Raw genomic sequence first — 20,321 nt, forward strand, 5'->3', positions numbered from 1 at the left:
GTTTTATTAAATAGCCTTTTATTTAATATTAATTAAGTATAGATTTAAGGTTATTAAATGAAGATATTTTTAAAAGTTTATATTTTTATTTTGAAAAAAATAAGATTACTAAGTGTATTTAATGAGGTTTATTGACATGTGAGCTTTTATTTAAAAATATCTTATAATTTAGAATGAGGGGAGTAATAAGGATTTAGAAAGAATTTTAAACTATTTCAATTTGGTGGACAAGCAATAAAAATTAGTAAATACTTTTGTTTAAACAATGATTACTTTTTTTCTAACAATAACTAAAATAGAACAATCAAGTAAAACTTTCCTTGTGCAATTTTTTCCTCAAGTTTTAATTGTTTATTCTATTTTAGTTATCGTTAAAAGAAAAATAGTCATAATTTAAATTAAAGTAATTATGAATATTTATAACACTTTGACTTCAGTGAAGCAAAAAATTGTATGTGAGAAATTGTTATTGCTTGTTTTATTTTAGTGAATGATAGAAGAAAAATAATAATTGTTTAAACTAAAATAATCACTTATATTTACCTCACTTGAACTCCATTGAATAAAAAAATTACATAATAAATGTTACAATTGCTTATTCCATTTTAGTTATTTCAAAAAAAAAGGTCATTGATTAAATTAAAATAACCACAGATAAATTGTAATTGTTTGCTTTGTTTTAGTTATTGTCAAAATAAAAGTACTAATTATTTAAACTAAGGTAATAACTGATTTTTTTTTTTGTTGTAGCCAAAGCTGTTACTTTTTTCTTATTTTGAACTAGGGGTGTTTTAGCCATTTAACCAAACATTGGTTAATATCAAAAAAGTTTTCAAAAATTTAAAAAGAATTATGATATTGTACAAAACTTCATTATTATTTGTATATTTTAGAAGGATTTTTCATTCATTTTTCCTTCTTTATAATACCGATAAAAAGGTTTTATAGATTTGTTATGTTTTCCAAACTAAATACAAGTAAAATTATTTTCCATCCAAGTGGTCCTGGGGGCTAGTTTGTAATAATGTAGACCGTGGGCTTTAGATGTAAGGGCCTACCCAATATATAGTCTGCTATAGACCCCGTGTTTTCGAGCTTTCATTTTTCAAATTAATTTTCTGCAAATTTAATCCATCCATTTCTCATATTTAATTTTAATCAATTTGAAAAAACGTGTAGAGTTTAATTTTTAAGTTATATTTACTTTGAAATTTTTTATATCTTATATCATTAGGCTATTAAAAATTACTTCATCTTAAATATTAAACGATGAAAAAGGGGAAAAGCCTGCTTCAGTATTATGTGTTGACAAATTTAAAAAATACGAGAGTATTAAAACTTGACTTTGATTAAAATGATGAAGGAAATCCTAATTGAAGTCTTGACTACAATTTTAGCTACGTTATCAAAATGAAAAAAGAATTTAGATACTCTAAAATGTGAAACTAATGAAATAATATCACTAAAACAAAATAAAAATGAAAGAGACACGCTAGTGAATTATTTCTCTCTTTATTCTTCTTACCTAAGAGATGTTAAAAAATTTACAGTACCATGTCAAAAATTCATTCACATGAAAGACTTATCTCGTTAAAAAATCCATAAACAAACTTGTGATATAATTCTACATTTCTACCACAATATCTAATCCCATTGTAATCATTCTTTTTTTTAAAAAAAAAAAAAAGTATAGGCGCATTCCAAGCGAGAGAGAAAAGATGATAGATTAAAAAAATATATATATTATAAGTCATGAATCCTAGGTATATTTATGCTCTCTCTCTCTCAAACCTATAGTTATACTTTGTTATGTCACGCTCTTTTGAAATATATGAGTGTGTGTGTTAATTCAGAACGTTAGGAGCATGTTCTACACACGTACGTACATACATAATATATCACTCAGACAAGAACAGAACCATGAGAAGATGGTAATACAATAGGACCACTGCATGAGGGGTGGCTTTCAAGCCAACAGAGGAGTGGACATATTCACGTGCTGGGAGAGGACACAACAGATCCCTGAAAGTGTATGTGAAAAAGATATTATTTGAGAAAAGACAATCCTTGAACAGCATTTTTTATTTTTTGAAAAATTAATCTCACAACTGTCAATTATAGAAATACTTTGGATAGCTAAAAAAAAAAAAAAGACCACGTGTTGGGCTGTACCACCTTTTTAAATTTTTTATACCATGCACATGTTTTTTTTTTTTCAAATTGAAAATCATTTTGTTTGAAGCACGGTAATACATTGAATATTAAACACTTTTTTCAGTGGGATTTTTTTTTTTAGTATTAGTTCATTGTCATACTTTCTCTCATCCTATATATAAATAACTTCTAACTACCTCTCTAAAATTAAAAAAAAATAGTTAAATGATTGATGTTTTCTAAAACAAAATTATAATTTATCCTTATTAAATACATCATTTTTAAAAAAATATTTTATAATTTTGCATGTAATTTTTTACGGCTTTAGTTTAATTAGAAATTTGTAAAAAGATAAAATTAGAAGAAAGTAATTAATAATTTTTTTATAAAAATGATATATAAGAAAGGCTATAAATGTTTTTAAAAAATGATTTATATATAACACCACAGAATACCATTACCATACATAAAGAATACCATAAATATATACAAAGAAAAAGGCATATGGAAACTTGTACTCATGGCTTATCAATCTGTTTCCTCCATCCCTATATATAAAGTATCTTTTAAAAGTTTATTTTATCCCTAAATATAAGGGATGACAATGATATTTTTAAAAAATCAAATAATTTTACCTTTGTTTTAAAAAATAAAATAGATCATTAATTATATATTTTTTTACCACTATCATAATATTAATTATGATATTATTAAAGGTAAAATTAAAAAAATATTTTTTTATATAAATTTAATTAAATAACAAACATTTATTAGTATACGAGATTTGATTAAAAATACTTTATATATAGAGACGGAGGGGGTAGTATAATGAATTTAAATGCAGTCCTAATTAATCAATCCGTGCAATGATTGACTTGTTTGAAAATATGTTCAAATTTACTCCTTCTATATCACAATATAAATCATAATTAATTAACTGACAGTCTATGTATAATGTTAGTTAAAATCTTAAATTTTTAAAAATATTCACGTCTTTTTATTTATAGCCAATTAAATGCCTTATATAAGAGTTTTGATGATAGTAATTAAAATTTCAATGTATGATTTTTCAAAAAAAAAATAAAGTAGGAATATAATTAAAAAAATATAAAAATTATTTCATGTCTTATATTTTGAAGCAGATAGGTTTTTCGAAGATGCATTGTGTTGTGTTATGAAGAGAGTAACATTTCAATCCAAAACCAGAAGCCACCTAATTAATCTTATCAATATCATATTCCATTGGGGGACCTGAAGTGACATTATTCCTGAACATGTTCACTGATTTTGCCGAATCAGTAGCATTAATCAAATTCTACACCTTCTCTATTAAACCGGACACCAAAAATACACATTTTTCGATCTATCAATGCATGGATATGATTCCATGTAAGATAAAGAGATGAAACCAAAATTTACGTTTAAAAGGAGGGGGAAAAAACCAAAATCACATTCAGGATAGTGTTCCTTGTGTTAGAGTTATATGTTGTTGACGTCCCATTTTTTTGTCGGAAGGATTTTTAACTGAAATGATAAGGAGAAAGAGAACAGTTGACAAAAGATTATCAGAGATAGCAAAATTTAAGTTCTTAATTAACCACTCAATTTTAAAAACTCTGATATTATATATCAAAACTTATTTCATTTTATATATATATATATATATATATAAAAGATAGCCAGGTCTAGTTGAGGACATTAGAGAAGTGCAAAGCAAAGCTCCCAAGTTACAAGAGAAATAAATATCAAAACTCTTCTCCGGAGAGGGGAAAGGGGGAGAAAAAAAGGGGGGGTATGGAGGTATTCTGGTTTGCTATTGATCGCATGACTAAATATTTGCTGATTTCTAATTTACCCCGTCAAAAAGAATGAACATAAATCAGTAAACAAAAATAAAATGGAGAAACCATATCCATTAATCACAAAAGAGCAATAAGCTCATACGACAATTCACAATAGACTCTCTTAGGTTTAACACTAATCAACCATTCTTAGAAGGTTGGTGAACAAATCCTAAAAACATGGGGTGAGAAAATAAGGGTAACACTCCAAAACTTCCTACTTATGTACAATGTTGTATGACCATTTATATAGATTTCAAGAAACTGGGTAATTAATAACAAACCCTAGTCTACTTCAACCTTCTAACAAGGTGTCATTGTCATGCATTTGTATATTAATTAAAGTTGATTCTTAATAGAACCATAGCTCCTAATTCAAACTTAAAAAAGAAAATCACGTCAATAAATAAATAAATCTCTAACAAGGAGTTTCAGCCGCATGAATATTGTGAGGCAAATTCCCGAATTGGAAATATATCAATTTGAAATAGCAATTAATGATCAGAAGAAGTAAATCTACAATTGTTATACCATTATAAGAATGACAATGAAGAAATAAACTATAATGGTTGACTGTCTAAATGAAGAATAGATATCGAAAGAATACTGCATCACAAATCTTAGCAGCATGAATGGGCGGCTTCAATGCCTAAACTGGGCTAATGCCAAAGCTTCATGCAGAACCCAGGCGGCACCATCGATGTTCTCTTGCTTGATATACAGTCTGAGAAGGTGTCCACAAGCTGCTCTGCAAGAGATAATGGATCTTCAATAAAGGTATCAATATATACTTTCACAACCCTTACTTCTTGGGGTGTTGCTCTCAAGCTGTACCAAGTTAGAAATTTTTGCCTAAAGTTCTTCTCTATATGTCCTTCACACTCTAACCTTCTAATCACCTTCACATAATACTCAAAATCCCCATCAGAAGAAAACCCGTCTGCATCACGCTCCTCAACTTGTTGACTTTCCTCATTTCTATTCTTAGATTTGCTTCCATCTTGAGGACCTTGTCTCTTCGCAGGCCCATTTTCTTGATCCTTGGCCTTGCCACTGGATTTAGGTCTTCCTTTTCTTCCTAGATCATCCTTAAGCATTTCTAACTTGCATGGAGTATTGGGAAGGCCTGCCTCTGAGCTACCTATTAATGGCACGCAGTCCCTCCCAGTCTGAGTTGGGGAATCAGGTCCGTTATCAGTACTCATGTCCTCAGTGACTTGATCCTCTGGTGAGTGCTTTTCATCAAGCTTTAACACATCAGAACCAGTTCCTGCAGCATGTTCCTTGTCTGACAAAGAATCAGCATCTGTTGGAAGTCTAAATTCTCCATTATTGGGACAGTTAGTGGCATCATTGGATAATATTCCTGAAGCAAGCTTGTCAGTGTCCTTTTGATCAAGATGATTCTCAACTTTATTATCAGTCTGGTCAAAAAATGGATTACTGTTATTAGTTTCATCTTCCACTGAGGAAGGATTGGAAAGGCTGCTACAGTTTGTCACTGGGCTCTGACTTCTTTCTGTTGTTGAGCAGTTGGGTGCTTCTTCCTCACTTTGCTCGGTTAAAACATGGACTTCATACGTGCCCAATTCCCTAGAATGATTGAAGACAACAACTTTGAAGATGTATTCTGTGGACGGAATTAGATCCCTGATACTGAACCTTCTGTCTGGTAGATGCAATGTGCAAATTGGGTCCAAGGGATAGTCCACATCATGAGCTGCACGATGCCACAAGCTGTAACCAACAATATTTTCCCCAGATGAATTTTCAGAACCCAAAACTACAGTCAGTGATGTTGCAGTGACATCTTCAAATCTCACCATATCTGAAGCGACCAATTTTGTATCTGCAATACTGTCAAACATGAATAACCAAGAAGGGCTGAACAATCAAGTACATGAATTTACACGAGTAGGTTGGTGTGTTTTTGATAGAACATACAATAGCATAGTGTAATTCATGTAACCAACCCCACCTAGTGGGATAAGGCTTGCTGTTGTTATTAATGGTGGTGGAGATGGTGAGTTTCTGTGGGGTGCTGAAAAGTTACTACTAAATTATGCTTAATTAGTCAACGTTGTGTTGAAACCAAATGATAATGTAATATGGAGGTCAACTTACAAATCTTTGAAAACCATAAACGAAAATAATTGGTTCCAAGTAACATATTTACATAGCTTGTCACAAAGATCATGTTGTATTGAAACCAAATAAAGAAATGATTACCTTGACTTGACAGACTGGGTGATGGTCGAGGCAAGATCATTTCAGAAAGTGACGAATCCAGCAATTCCAAAGCAAAACCACAGAATTTCTGGACCTCTGGTCCTGATGAAAGTCTATTCACAATACCCCTACCAATCTTCACTGGTGAGCCAGTCAATGGGCCAACATCAGGTTCAAGTTTCTTCACAGCCTCATTAATTAATTCATAAAGTTTTTTATACTTTTCGGTGCCTTGTAAAAGTCTTTGGGTCAAGGAGACACGATAGCAAAGAATGTCCACACGTCTGGTACACTTTGCCACTGACAGTTGTTTTCTACAACATCTAAATACATATCAAAAGGAACAAATAATCAACTGCCTCGTAAACAAAAATTAGCAGAATTTGACTTTGGAAGAGCAACTTGATTACATGTTGAAACCACCCTTTTCCCTTAAAAGGGGAAAAACTACAAAATAGCTATACAAGTCAATCAGCATAAAGGAATTTGGACCTCCACTGGCTAAATACTCTTATCATATAAACATGGCAACTGAAGCCTAATGACCAGACGAAACCACCATACCATAAACGAAAAACTAATAGAAACCAGATGCAGACAACACTAACTTACAAATGGAACTGGAAATAGAGGACAGAATTGAAGCTAAATACTCAGGGTTCCTAAATAACACTAATAAATCTAGACAAAAAATAACTTTATCACTATAAATAATGTTTAAATGCAAAAATAAAGCAATTTAGCATTGCATGGTAAGAAATATGTGTGTGTATGTGCGTGCACGCATCCATTATCAACTGATTTTATGCTCATAACACATTGATTAGTGACGGGCACCAGCCTTCACTTTCTGTTGCTTATATCTCGTAAATGAAATCTGTATTACCAATCACGTATTTAAATAGAAATTAATTACAGAACCAAATCTACTTTGCCCGCTGCAGAATTGTTTCTGTCCAATTTGATCTGCAGAAAAAACATGCAAAGTTGCAGGCACTAGATGTGTATACATCACCGCTTATCCTAGGAAAGAACAGCAGTCTAAGCAAGCAAGCAAGGACAGCTTGCTCCTTTCTCCCAATACAATATCATGAAATCATTCATGCTCATATAATTCAATGCAGCCCCAGTTTTCTTGCTAGATCTTTGTATTCCCTAGTAGAGGTTTCTATTTAGCATATAATTTCCCCTTTTCAAGAAGCGCGCACTTGACTATTAAAGCACTTCTTTATCATGGTCTGTTAAGACTTTCCATTGGATCCTTAAAGTCTCCTTGTATGAATATTGAAAACACCCATTGCCAAATACAATCATGATCTTCACATCAGAAACTCACATATAGTCCTAGATATTAAAAGAGAGAAAAAAAGGCAAACGAGGAACAGTCAATTTTCAATCCAATACAATAATTAATCTTAGAAACTATAAAACACATATATGCATAAATATAGACCATTACCCGAGCAAATCATTTGCTTTCCCACATGAGTGACAGTAGAAGCCACCATCAAGCTTGGGATTCACTCCATTTTTGCCAATGCCAGAACCATCATGTTTTATAGCACATTCAAGATGGCATGACAAGCCACAAGAAACACCGCGAAATGGAGGGTCAGAGTTACATATTAACCAAAGGCTAGGATCTTTGTTGTCATCATATTGATAGCAAATGCAGCACGAGCATCTTTTGCAAAATACATCTGCTTGACTTAGGGTAGCTTTGCAAGCTGAATTTTTACAGCACGTGGTGCTACTACCTAAATCTCCACTGCCATTAGTGACTAGACCATTGTTGGCTGGAAGAGGCAACCGAGACGGATTCTCTGTTTTTCTCTGCCTTTTAGCAGGTTTCTGCCCATTTGCAGGAGGATAAAGTGGTGGTTCAAAATTTCTCGTAATTTCCTGGCCTCCTGATTTCTTTTCAGAGACAATTTTTAGAAGATTTTCTATGATTTTCAACTTTGTCAGGCCAGTGTACTTCCTCTCTTTTCCCATCTCAGCACACAGGATTTTTAAAATCTCTTGTCGGCTCCATGACTGTAACATCTCTGATGCACCCTGGGACTTCGATATTTCATAGATAAGTTCTCTTTTTTCTTCCATACTCAACTTGCTGCATTTAGATGGATCGAGCAGGACACCTAGAACACATGCCAATGAAAAATCATAATAGTAATTAGCGCATTAAATATGAAGGCATATGTTAAATTTTTCAAGCGGACAAGGAAACTATAATTAGATCCAGAAGATTCCATCCTCTATTTCTCATTTTTCGAGAAACAAATTATCAAGCATCATGTGATTACAATACACAGCAATCGCAAACAACAGCTTAGGAACCAACAGCATGGTATAATTTTCAAAACAACTGCATATATTCCAAGTTTCAACGGAAGGAACTGCTTCTAGAGTAATAAGAACAAGTCCCCACGGTTTTACGGTGTTGGGAGATTCGACAGAGAAAGGGACTTTGGAGGTATTGTAAGTGTAACCCAAGATTCAGAAGGAAGAAAAAGAAGAGGTCACAAGAGTACAATAAAAATCAACAACGACAAATTCCAGAAATCAAAAAATGATCCGGCAATATGCTTAAACCAAAATAGCTGGGCCATAACGTTAAATCCTGACTACAACGCAGATAACAAATTCATGTAAATCCAATCGCTCAAGTTTCAACAAAAACCAAATTGAAGAAAAGACTCAAAAGCAGGTTTACCCTCTAAAGACGAATCCATAACAAAAGCTATTCAACAATGAGAAAGAGCTCTTTGCCCCTTTTCTCATTTGCACCTGCAGACCCAGAAGAAATTTGGGATTAAAGAGGTGAGAAGAAGGAAAATAGAAACAAAAAGAGCCAAAAAGGGAAATAAGAGGGAATGGAATAGGGAGTGAAGTACCTTGGAAAGGACGAATGGAATTACAGGGAAAAGGAAGCAACCATGAATCGAGATTCGAGAACTCGTCCTGAATCACTCTCTACATGCCTCGAGGGCCATGGATAGAGAGAGAGAGAGAGAGAGAGAGAGAGATGAAATAAATGCATCATGCGAATCAGGAAGCGGCTGCATGTTCACTCAAACATTATATTTTGGCGTTTCAGTTAGGCTCTCGGGATACTACAAAGCTTCCTCAATTGAATTACCACTCTGACCTTTCCTATATATTCTGAGGTATCTTGTCATTTATTACTTTCCGTGTCTCTTTCCTTAACGTCTCTGACTATTATTTTTCCTTAATGCTTCCGTCTTTCCACCAATTTTGTTTCATCTCCACTACACGTGCTTTTTGACCCTTGCAATTGAATTGAATTTCACATGACATGAGCGTATAGTATTAGTTTCATACTCTTCGTCTTTTGTTAGATTAAATTACATGTCGTCATAAGTGCAATCCTGAAGTTAAAATGGGTCAAAATTAACTTCATATTTAGATAGAAAAAATAAATAATAGAAAATATAAATTCTAAAATAGAGAGAAATATTTTATTATTATTTTATAAGTTTTTTCTTGTATCTGTGGAAACAAAGAGTTTAGTTTTTATGTAACTTTGAGGCAATCACAATCAAACTTATTTTTTGAAGTATAATATTAAGCCATGGCATTGTCTACTATGGTATAAGACATTGTAACTACTTCATGTTTCTAAAAATATATACCATATCTCCATCTATATCAATATATATATATGTGGGATGTTTTAGTAAACTGGTAAAAATTTGTTATTTAATTAAAAGTACATAAAATCATAATATTTTTTAATTTTGTCTCTAATTAATAATGTCACGGTTAATGTCATGGTAGTGAGTGACATTATGATTAATATATATTTCCTTTCCTAGACATTATTTTTTCAAAAAGAATAATAAATAAAATAAGAATACAATTGAAAAAAAAAAGCAATTAGAAAAACTACATGATATCTTACATTTTATATCAACCAATGCTAGCTTCTAGAATATACCCTGTATTGTAGCATATGAAATTGGAATGAGTATATCAAAGAATTTCTACCCTATTAACACACATGGCATACCTCAACAATAACGTGACATCATGAATATAATAATGAATGCTCAATATTTTATGGTTGAAGTTCTTCAAGGATATTTGAATTTTTCTTCTTCTTCTTCCTATCAATATAGCACCGTTCTCTCAACAAGGAACCCTACAAATTAGAAAATTGGCCCACATGCCAAAGAGCTTGGCAAATCAAGAATTAAATCCAGGATGATTTAAAGTGGCCATCATAGCACCATCATATATTTTTAGAAATCCTTGATTGATAGTTGTAGCATGTGGTTTGAATTGTGTAAACATGTTGCATGAGTATAATATTCCAATATCTACACTCTGTTGTCATATTTTTAACATGTTTGCGGAAATAGTCATAGATAGGAGTACTTCATTATATTTAATAAATAGAATAATATAATATATGATTTTAAAACATGGGTTCATTAGAAGTGGCTGTATTTTGAAGAAGGGTACAATTGTCCGTGCAGAAGCAGCCCACAGATCCTGCTATAATATAATTGCGTTGGTGTATCCCGAGTGTAGTATTGATTGTCGCTGGGGCACATGTGATCAGAATCATCATAGGGACTAGATGGTAATTTGACTTTCAACTGGATGGTGCTCATATAATTTTTTTTATAAATTATTTTTATTAACCACATCAATAATAATATAAAAAAAATATAAAAAATAAAAGTGTGTAAAATTTTAAATATGTCCTTATATAATAAATTTTAAAAGCTGATGTCATGGTCATTTTAAATATATTCTTATATAACAGAAAATTATTTACATTTTATATTTTCATGTAATATTTAAACTTAAATTAAATATATGCAAATCATTTCTAATTTTTTCAAAATGTTTAATTTATATTAGATCAATAGGGTTTGGTCCCTAATTATTATACCCATAGCCCATCCCGTTCATGTAATTACTTAAGCTAACATTTAGATGACCTAGATTTTTTTTTAATGAATATAAGGAGTATAATTTGCTGATAGCAAATATTATCTCTCTCAAAACACTGAAGACAAAGGCTAAAACTTTCTTACCTAAGTTGTTATATATATAAAAGTTGAAATCTGTTGGATAACTTATATGTAATTCTAAACATAGTATGGATTATGATGGAAAAATACCACTTCATTTTTGTTCAAGGAAAACTTATTGAAAATGAGTTTTTTATGGTTAATTTACTTCTCTATAGACTATAAAAAAAATTAGAAGATGTTATCCTGTACAAAGGAATTGGGCAAAATTACCCTGTTTATTAGTAAATGAACTTTTCAAATTTTTTTGCAAACTTATAATTTCCTTTTTAAAAAAATTAAAATAAAGTAAATATATTAAAGATAAAAAGAGTTAAAACACAACACTCTTAATTTCCTTAATGCTAGCATTACAAAATAATCCTCAAACAGTACGGTGCAAAAGTTTGACACGCACTTTTGCGGTCAACATGTTCGTGAGCATGCGTTGAATCAACATCAATATATATATATATTCCCAATAAAATTAATGGTAAGAATTTAGCTCATACTTTATGAAATTATGTAACCAAATCTCTCCTTTGTTACAAGGATCTTATTAACAAATGATTCATAAATATTTTTATAAAACACTTTGATCCTTGAGATATATATGCTATGGTTTTTATGAGCTCTTAAATTCAATTCACTCAAATATTCTCACAATAAATGAAAAAGGACATAATTACATTCAAGGATCATTTTAAAAAATTATTTATAAATAAAAACTAATATAGAATAAATTGTTGTTAAATGAAACTTAACTTATTTTTTAAAAATGAAATTTGTTATTAGTTTTCATTTGTAAATATTTTACTTGGGTGATCCTTAAATGTAATTTTTTTTAATTAAAAATGACAAAGAAACAATTAGATACTTCATCTATTTCAAATTATAATACACTTTTAGAGGATATTTGTCTTCCTAAAATATAAAACACTTTAAAAAAATTAAAATTTCATTAAATAAATTTATTTTAATATTATTCTTTCTCTTTTTATTTAATACTGATTGGGTGTGAATTTAAAATTATTAAATAAAGAATATTTTTAAAAATTATATTTTTATTTTAAAAAATAAAATTATTGAATATATTTAACAAACGTTATTAATATATGAGATTTTATTTAAAAATATTTTATAATTTATGATGAGTGGAGTGTCAATTAACGTATGAACGTGGAAGATTGCAAATGGTTTGCCGAAAATAACAAAAGAAAAAGGTGGGAGTGGAGTTGAAAGTTGAAACGAAAGTGATATTTGCCAAAGTAATCATATGAAAGAGATAGACATAGTTAGGACTGTACGTCTAGTGGCGCCGACAAATGAATATGAATCTTTCAGCAAGGCGGATCGTAAGATTTTTCTTTAATCAATATTTTAAATGTATTACTTATTATAATTTTATTTATAAATTACTTTTAATATATTTTTTAATATAAACAGTTTTAATCATAGTTAACTCTATTCTAAAATTTAATAATTTTTTATTTATATTATTTAATAAAAACAAAAAAATATTTTAAATAATTTTTTAACATTTAATGAGAGCTTAAATATAAGAATGAACATAGAAAATAATGAAATGCCTAAATAGAATCAAAATTAATCTTTTTCTTTGCCTTGTAAATAAAACAAGAGGAGTATACACTAAATATCTTGTTTTTAATTACCATTATATTAATTTTTAACCCGTTTATTTAAGATTAAAAATTAAATAATTTTTGAATAGTTTAAAGATTCTGTAAAAATAATTTTATTTTGTCAAAATTTTGAAAAAAAAAATCATAGAATATATTATGCATTTGAATTACAATCATAAAATATCACCTTTTACTTAAAAAGTAATTTTTAACTTATTTGGATAAAACAATGTAAAAGTACTTTTTTTGTGTTAAATCACAATAATAGACATGTAAAGGTACTTCTTTAAAAACATGTTTAGATAAAAAAGTTCTTTTAATAAATTTATAGATACTTAATTAATAGTATTTTTAATAAATTATTTTAAACTTTAATCTATCAAAGTAAATGTCAAAGTTTTTATGGACATTAAAATAAAATAATAAAATATAGCGATATGTTTGTCTTGGTAATTGGTCTCTCATAGTATTTGCTATGCATCTAACATCTACTTGTGTGACCTAGCCATTCATCATAGTCAGGCACATTATTACCATCCTCATCATAAAAATATTGTTCTCTATCATATAATTCATTTAGAGTTTTAAAATTTTAAAGAACATTCAAATTATTTGAGTCCATCCTTCTAACATAATTATAGAAAGCAAAGCATACCTATATGTTAGAAATTTGAGTAGCAAGCTTGAAATTAGTTGTGTTTTGCAATATTCTCTATCTTGCCTGGCAAATACCAAAAGTTCTTTCAATAATACTTCTCAAATATAATGAGGAAAATTAAATATTTCATCATTTGATCTAAAACCAGGAGCCATTCTGAGATGTGCAAGATGATACCTCATATTTTTATATAGTCCTAGGAAAGCTTTGAATGATGGCCATCTAGAGTCAATGAGATAATATTTACCTATGCATATAAATATAAAATATATTAAACATTAAATAATATTACATAAATACTTATAAATTAGTTAAATATCTCAAGTTATATAATATTAACCCCACAATGAAAATGTAAAGCACGCGTTAAAATCATATATAGCCATTACATTTGTGTTTGTATATCCTTTCCTATTATAAAAGTATATCTGCTCATATGTTGGGACATGTATACTAATATTAGCGCCATGTATTGCTCCTATACATTCTTTAAAGTATGATCAATATTGATCATCATCTTTTATATGTTGAGAAGTAGCAATGTGTATTAAATCAATGGATCTAATTAAATGATTATTTAATTTGCACACAACTGTTAAAACTCTTTTAAAATGGTTGTAAGTGATTTGAATAGAACACTAAAATTGTTCTTGAACTTGTCTATATATGACTCCTTGACTTGTGAGATACAAGAATAAAGCAACACTTTCATCCATTTCAATGTGTTTGGTAGTTGTTGATCCATAATTATTGGTTAACTTTCAAAACAATTGTTGAAACACACATCTTCTCATTGGAAATTACTCAAGAAACCTGTTTTCATTTCCCCTATCAACTCTGCCAGGCACCTATGACCAGAGAGTAGTTTTCTTTTCTTCCATACATAACACATGATTTGTAACTAAAAGGGAAGCCAAATTTATTGTACTTTGAAATCCATATTTATAAGTATTGTGGACTTCAATTGCCATTGTAGAATCATATTATTTACACCTAAATTATTAGTCATATGATGGGAGATTTTGATATGGAATTAAAACAACTAATCATATAGCTGTAGTGCCCTCAAAACACTTAAGTTACAACTCTAAAAATTTAGGCCTCATATTCTTCCATTTCAAAATCTCTAGATTCTCATATAATAAATTTTAAAATAAATAAATCAGGCAAGAGAAAAATTATATATTGAATCAAAATATAAGCATACCTTGCTCTTATGAGCCCACCATTCTTTAAAATTTGTATGGTTTGTTTTTCATGGTTCCATCTAAGATCAATTTCCTTTCTTATCAACCTTGTAAACGATACAAATCTCTTTTAAGACATCTCATTTATTTTTTAATTGTGTACAAATCATAAGTACATCCAGTTTACTCATAAAATTTGTCAATAAAGTTATACTATCTATTTTATTAAAATATGTATTTGGCATATTCCTTGCAAGAATCTCTTTGACGCATTTTTTAAATATTTCAATTTTCTTGTCATTCTATTTCGCATTATCTCTTCCATTTCCCTCAAAACCACTCATATCTTTTTTGGGTGCCATTCTAATATTTAAAAAAGTATAATTGCTGGTCAATTAAATTCAATAGGGATAAAAAATAAAAGAAGATAAATGAAAAGCTAAACATGTTAACAATATCAATACACACACATTAGGCAAGAACAAAGCCAATGGAATTAAATATATAAGTGAGTAAAACTTGAAGAGGCAAAGCCAAAATCTTGAATTCAAAGAATAAGAACAAACACAGAAGATGCGGATATTATCAGTGAAAACACCCTCCATATATCAGTTGAGGAAGGCCATTGATGATCATAGGGCAAGTCACAGAGAAATGACGACACGGTGATCTAGACTAACAATGCTTTTTTTTTTTTTTTCTTTTGACCTGAAAGACTAACCATGATTAACATAACTATTCTGCAGAGCACTAAATTTGGTGCATATTTTGGGGCTTGACCAAAAAACCAAAAAAATTCTGAGCTTTTTTTTTTTTTTGAATTATCTGAGCTTGGCTTTGACTCCTAAAAGTATCAAGGGCAATATTTTAGAGGTGAGTTTCATAGGGCAACACCATCACTTTCTATTTGTCCCCTATAATTTTAGTGTGAAAATCCATATCTTTTTTAATTTTCTCTCTCATCTATTGTAGGGCTTATTTCAAAAACTTACTTAGATTAACTTCTCCAAATAATCGGATATATGATTTTTTTTTTGGATTCTGATTATTTTTAAATCTTAAACAAAGTGATTATTTTTAAAGCATTAAATATTACTTAAAGTGATTATATTTTTAAAACCAGAAAAAAGCCAAAACAAACTGGCTCTTTGAATAGCTTTTAAAGATAATTCGAGAGAAATATTTAGATAGGTTGAATGCATCACGTCATTTGTAGTCTGTTCAATTCAAATGTTTTAAGTAATTTAAATAAAATCTTGTGTGACCTTTTTTTAAATTGATTTTATTATTATAACAAAATGCACATTTGATTTCTTTCATTTTTTTTCTCTACTATCATTAATATTAAAATTAATTTATATTTAATGCCATCTAAATGTTATATTTTTATTGAATAGACAATAAATAATGTGATGCATTTGGTTTACTTAAGTATTTAATTCTCTCCGATATGGTAGATGAGAGAGAATGCTTTAAAAAGATAAAATACATGAAAATATTATAAAATTTTAAAGTAATTAAAAAAATAAATTATTTTCATAAAAAAATTTAAAAAGATATCATAAAATTTACAAATATATAATTAACTAATAATTAATTTTTTATTATAAATAAATTTAAAATATCATCTTTTTTTAAAATGTCAGTAAAATAAACATCCTTCTATAAAGTTTCTAGACTTTTTAGAAATTAATTATTTTTTAATTTTAAACAAACAAGTCCTAAATTAATACACAAAGAAGATCGCACGCAAATAGTTTATAGTAAATAAATCCCGGTATTTATAAGTTATGCATTTGTGTGTTATTTTTTACAAATTTTATATCATATTGATAATGATATTGATATTTATAGTCGGTAACTAATGGAATCAAGTTCATAAAGATTGATCCATTTATAAGCCCATACTATATTGGGTATTTCCCGTGATAATTCACTTAATAATCTGTAATCACTATAATAGATTAATAGGTTTTGAATTTAAGATCACATTTTCTAATCTTCAATTGGGAAAAAATATTAATTATCTTGTGATCCCCCTCTCTTTTCACCTTCCATTTTTTTGTAGACCGTCTTGTCATCGATCATGGCATGAACATTACTGCGAAAGTAATTTTTAATTTGCATTAAAAAAATTATTCCAACCCTAATGATAATAATTTAATTTCACTTAAAAATATTCTCTCCGACTCAATTTATAAGACATTTTTAAAAATAATTTAATATCTTAAAATATAAAATATTTTAACAACAATAAAATTTTATTAATGATAATTATTTCAGTATTACCCGTCCTTACTTTACTTCTTAACTAAATTCCATCCCCTCACTCTTATTAATTAATGGTATTTTTTAAATTTTATAAAAAAATTAGATTACAGTATACATTTAGTTCTTTAATTTTACATAATATTTTATATTAGTCTCTTAATTTTATAAAGTATTTTTTTAATTATTTAACTCTAATATTGTTAGTTTTATTCTAACAAAATTTTATATTAAATTTTTAAATATTAATAAAATATTTTTAAATATTGACATATTAAATTATTTTTTAAATAACAACAATTGACACAAAAAAAAAATTGAAACTGATGATGTTAAAGTTAAAGGATTAAGAAGATATTTTATAAAATTAAAAGATCGAATTAAAACCTTATATTGAGTTAGAGGATTAAAAGCATACTTTAGTCAAAAATTAAAATTGTAAATAACTATTTCATTTAATGAACTTCATTAATATATGTAATTTTGTCAAAAAAATTTATAAATTAAGATGGATAGAGTAGATAGATAGAATGAAAAACCTTAATTAAGTGCACTCAAAAATGGTTAGAGTTTGTTTATATTTAAAAAAGGTAAATAAAAAATTTATCTGTAAACTATAGGTTCAGGAATCCCTGAAACTCTAAACTCAATTTTTAATGCAATATTCCCTTAAATACTTTAAAATGGTGCCATATTGCTCTTATTGTTAACAAATGTTATTTTTTATAGGTAGTTTACTAAAAAAATTACAAGACAAACAATTTCTCTTGGTCCCTTTCCAATAATTTGTTGAGTTCTTATCTATTATTTTTGGGTGTTTTTAAATTTTTAAGATAATTTTTTTATTTAACCAATAGTTAAAGTTAATGTTTGCTAACAATATGGGTAATATTGTACCTTTTTTAAAAGTTAAAAAAAATATTATATTACAAATGAATTTAGAATCACAAACGTTCATCTTCCAATGGTTTAAAGGTGAGATTGCCCACAAAAACTATTAAGATCCAAAATATTTGGTATTTTTACCTGTACATATGAGGCTTGGAGAGAATATAACTCATAAGATTAATTGGTAAAGGGCAAAGATATGCATAAAAAGAAAATAGGATTGGAAAAATTAAAACAAATATGCGACCATCTTTGCATTCCATTATGTACTTGAGATGGATAAATTTAGATTTGGATTTTAAAATTTTTTGTTTAGATCATTAAAAAAATTTTAAATGAACAAGGGAGATGAATAAAGATTCAAAATAAAAATAAAATTAAAAAATAAAAATTTTATTTCTATTTTAATCAACAAAAGATGAGTTATAGAGATATTAATAATAAATGTGCAAAGAGAATAAAATATTTTGAAGTAATTATAATTTTAAATGATATAAAGAGAATTTAAAATTATAAATAATTATAATGTAAAATAAAAATTTGAATTAAATCTAAATCTATAAAATTTTTGTATATTTAAATAAAAAATTTGATTTAAATTTAAATTTTTAATAATCCAAACCACACCATTAAAGTCTTTGAGATTCACCAACTCTTTGACTATTAATATTTTAAAAAACCACCCATTAATATATAACATCAACGTCTGACTAGTTTAAATTTCAGTTGGGTTGAATCTAAATGGGAGGCAACACTTCCAATATCTTCCCTCGATTATAAGAGTATAAATAATACTGCAAACTTCCATCTCATGAATATTTAATGTAATGTTTACTTTGGCCAAAAAAAATGTAATGTTTATCAGAGATACCCCTCATAAATAAGCATTGTACTCTTCATTTTTTCAATGAAGAATAGAAATTAATTACTAGCCCAACTTCATATTTTTTTGGAGGCTGAATGAAAAGATAAGATACTCCCTCGTTTTATGATACTTATCTTTTTTTTTAAAAAAAAAATGTTTCATATTACAAGTCTTTTCTTTTCTTTTTTATTTTTGGCCGGAATATTACAATTCTTTTCAGAAGTCTGAAACATCATTTGATGACATTTTTCTTGTTTAATTTTTTCCTTGAACTAATTTAATATTAATTATTATAAATTTATAATTTTTTTAGAGGTATTAAGAGACGAGGGGCAAATTTCAGAAAAAAATACCATGTTAAAAAAATATATAAGGTATTTTAAAAATTTCAAAGTGTAATTAATATGATTTATAAAAAAATACTATTTTTTTAAAAAGTTCTCAATTAAGGGTGTAATTAATTAGGTTTTTTAATTAATGAGTAAGAGTAAACATGAAAGCAATGGACGTTTAATTTTAAATGTCATTAACTATATTATTGGGGATATAAATCAGCAAAAAAAATTATAATTTTGAACATGATGAGTAATTAATTTTAAAAGAAAAATATAAAGAGAGGAAGTAAGTATTTTTTTACACACTAAACTTATTATTATTATTATTATTATTTAATTTTTCAGCTACTAGCTCCTCTAATGGCTCTTGGACAAGTCCCATGCTATTTTTATCTGCGTGTCATCTTCGGTGACCAAACCTATTACTGAGACGTTGAAAATGCATACTTATCATGTTTGGAACTTTGAATGGCTTATTGCCTGTAATTGTGAGGACAAAATTAAATCCAATGAATTTGGACAAATTTGACTCCCTTTTGCCTTCACTGGTTTCCTAATTAAATACCTTTGCGATTATAACAGATACCTAATTCCGTAATTTATCAATGTTGAGAATTATTAATATTCACATTTACTACTTTGCACTGTGTCCATAGTCCACATTGCACGCCTACCTACTCTTAGCACATTTTGAATTCATCATTGAATAGCTTAAATCTACCCATTCAATCAGTATTGTACATAGTATGGTTAAATTTAATTGAATGATTGTAAAATATTTTATATACCAAAAAGCATCAAATCTTGAATTTTGAATGGAACAACATGCATGGAATGTAATTGAGACATTCACTGAATGAGTGAATTTAGGCCACTCACCAAATTCAAATATCTCTTAATCTTGATATATTACCAAATTACATGGCTAGCTACCCCTTTGGTTCAAAATAATTTAGAGTTATGACAAAGATTGTTGTAAATGTTTAGAGAGAGATTTTACATCATTTATGACATTGCTACATTTTTTATATTGTCAAAATTTTAAGGCAGTGCTTACATCTTTATCGGATATGGCTTATATCCATAATGTCATTAGAGATTAATTTATATATTATCATCTTCTTTAATTATTGTAAAATTGACGTTTGGTGTTTAATAATTAAATCTTTTTCTTTATTAACTTTATTTGAACTAAGATATATTAAATT

General features: G+C 28.3%; 1 protein-coding gene across 1 annotated transcript; it reads right to left on the minus strand.

Moving 5' to 3' along the window:
• Window positions 1-4,459: 4,459 nt before the first annotated feature.
• LOC129320719 (VIN3-like protein 2) lies at window positions 4,460-9,343 on the minus strand. The gene is made up of 5 exons (XM_054966284.1): window positions 9,122-9,343; window positions 8,941-9,014; window positions 7,684-8,365; window positions 6,225-6,547; window positions 4,460-5,844 (listed from the first exon to the last, which is right to left on the minus strand). The coding sequence occupies exons 2-5, from the start codon at window positions 8,957-8,959 to the stop codon at window positions 4,655-4,657; spliced, it is 2,214 nt and encodes a 737-aa protein (XP_054822259.1). The 5' UTR covers window positions 8,960-9,014; window positions 9,122-9,343; the 3' UTR covers window positions 4,460-4,654.
• Between the last annotated feature and the right edge of the window lie 10,978 nt (window positions 9,344-20,321).

The sequence above is a fragment of the Prosopis cineraria genome, unplaced genomic scaffold, assembly GCF_029017545.1.
Source record: "Prosopis cineraria cultivar Desert tree isolate PC_DT_omini unplaced genomic scaffold, ASM2901754v1 PC9, whole genome shotgun sequence".
NCBI lineage: Eukaryota > Viridiplantae > Streptophyta > Magnoliopsida > Fabales > Fabaceae > Prosopis > Prosopis cineraria.

What these genes read in the sequence shown, in the direction of transcription:
- LOC129320719 (XM_054966284.1), bottom strand. An exon ending in AAAGCAAATGATTTGCTCGG is followed by an intron (nt 6,548 to 7,683) that starts GTAATGGTCTAT and finishes ATATGTATTTAG; the next exon opens with ATGTTGTAGAAAACAACTGT. An exon ending in ACCCAGTCTGTCAAGTCAAG is followed by an intron (nt 5,845 to 6,224) that starts GTAATCATTTCT and finishes ACAGTATTGCAG; the next exon opens with ATACAAAATTGGTCGCTTCA.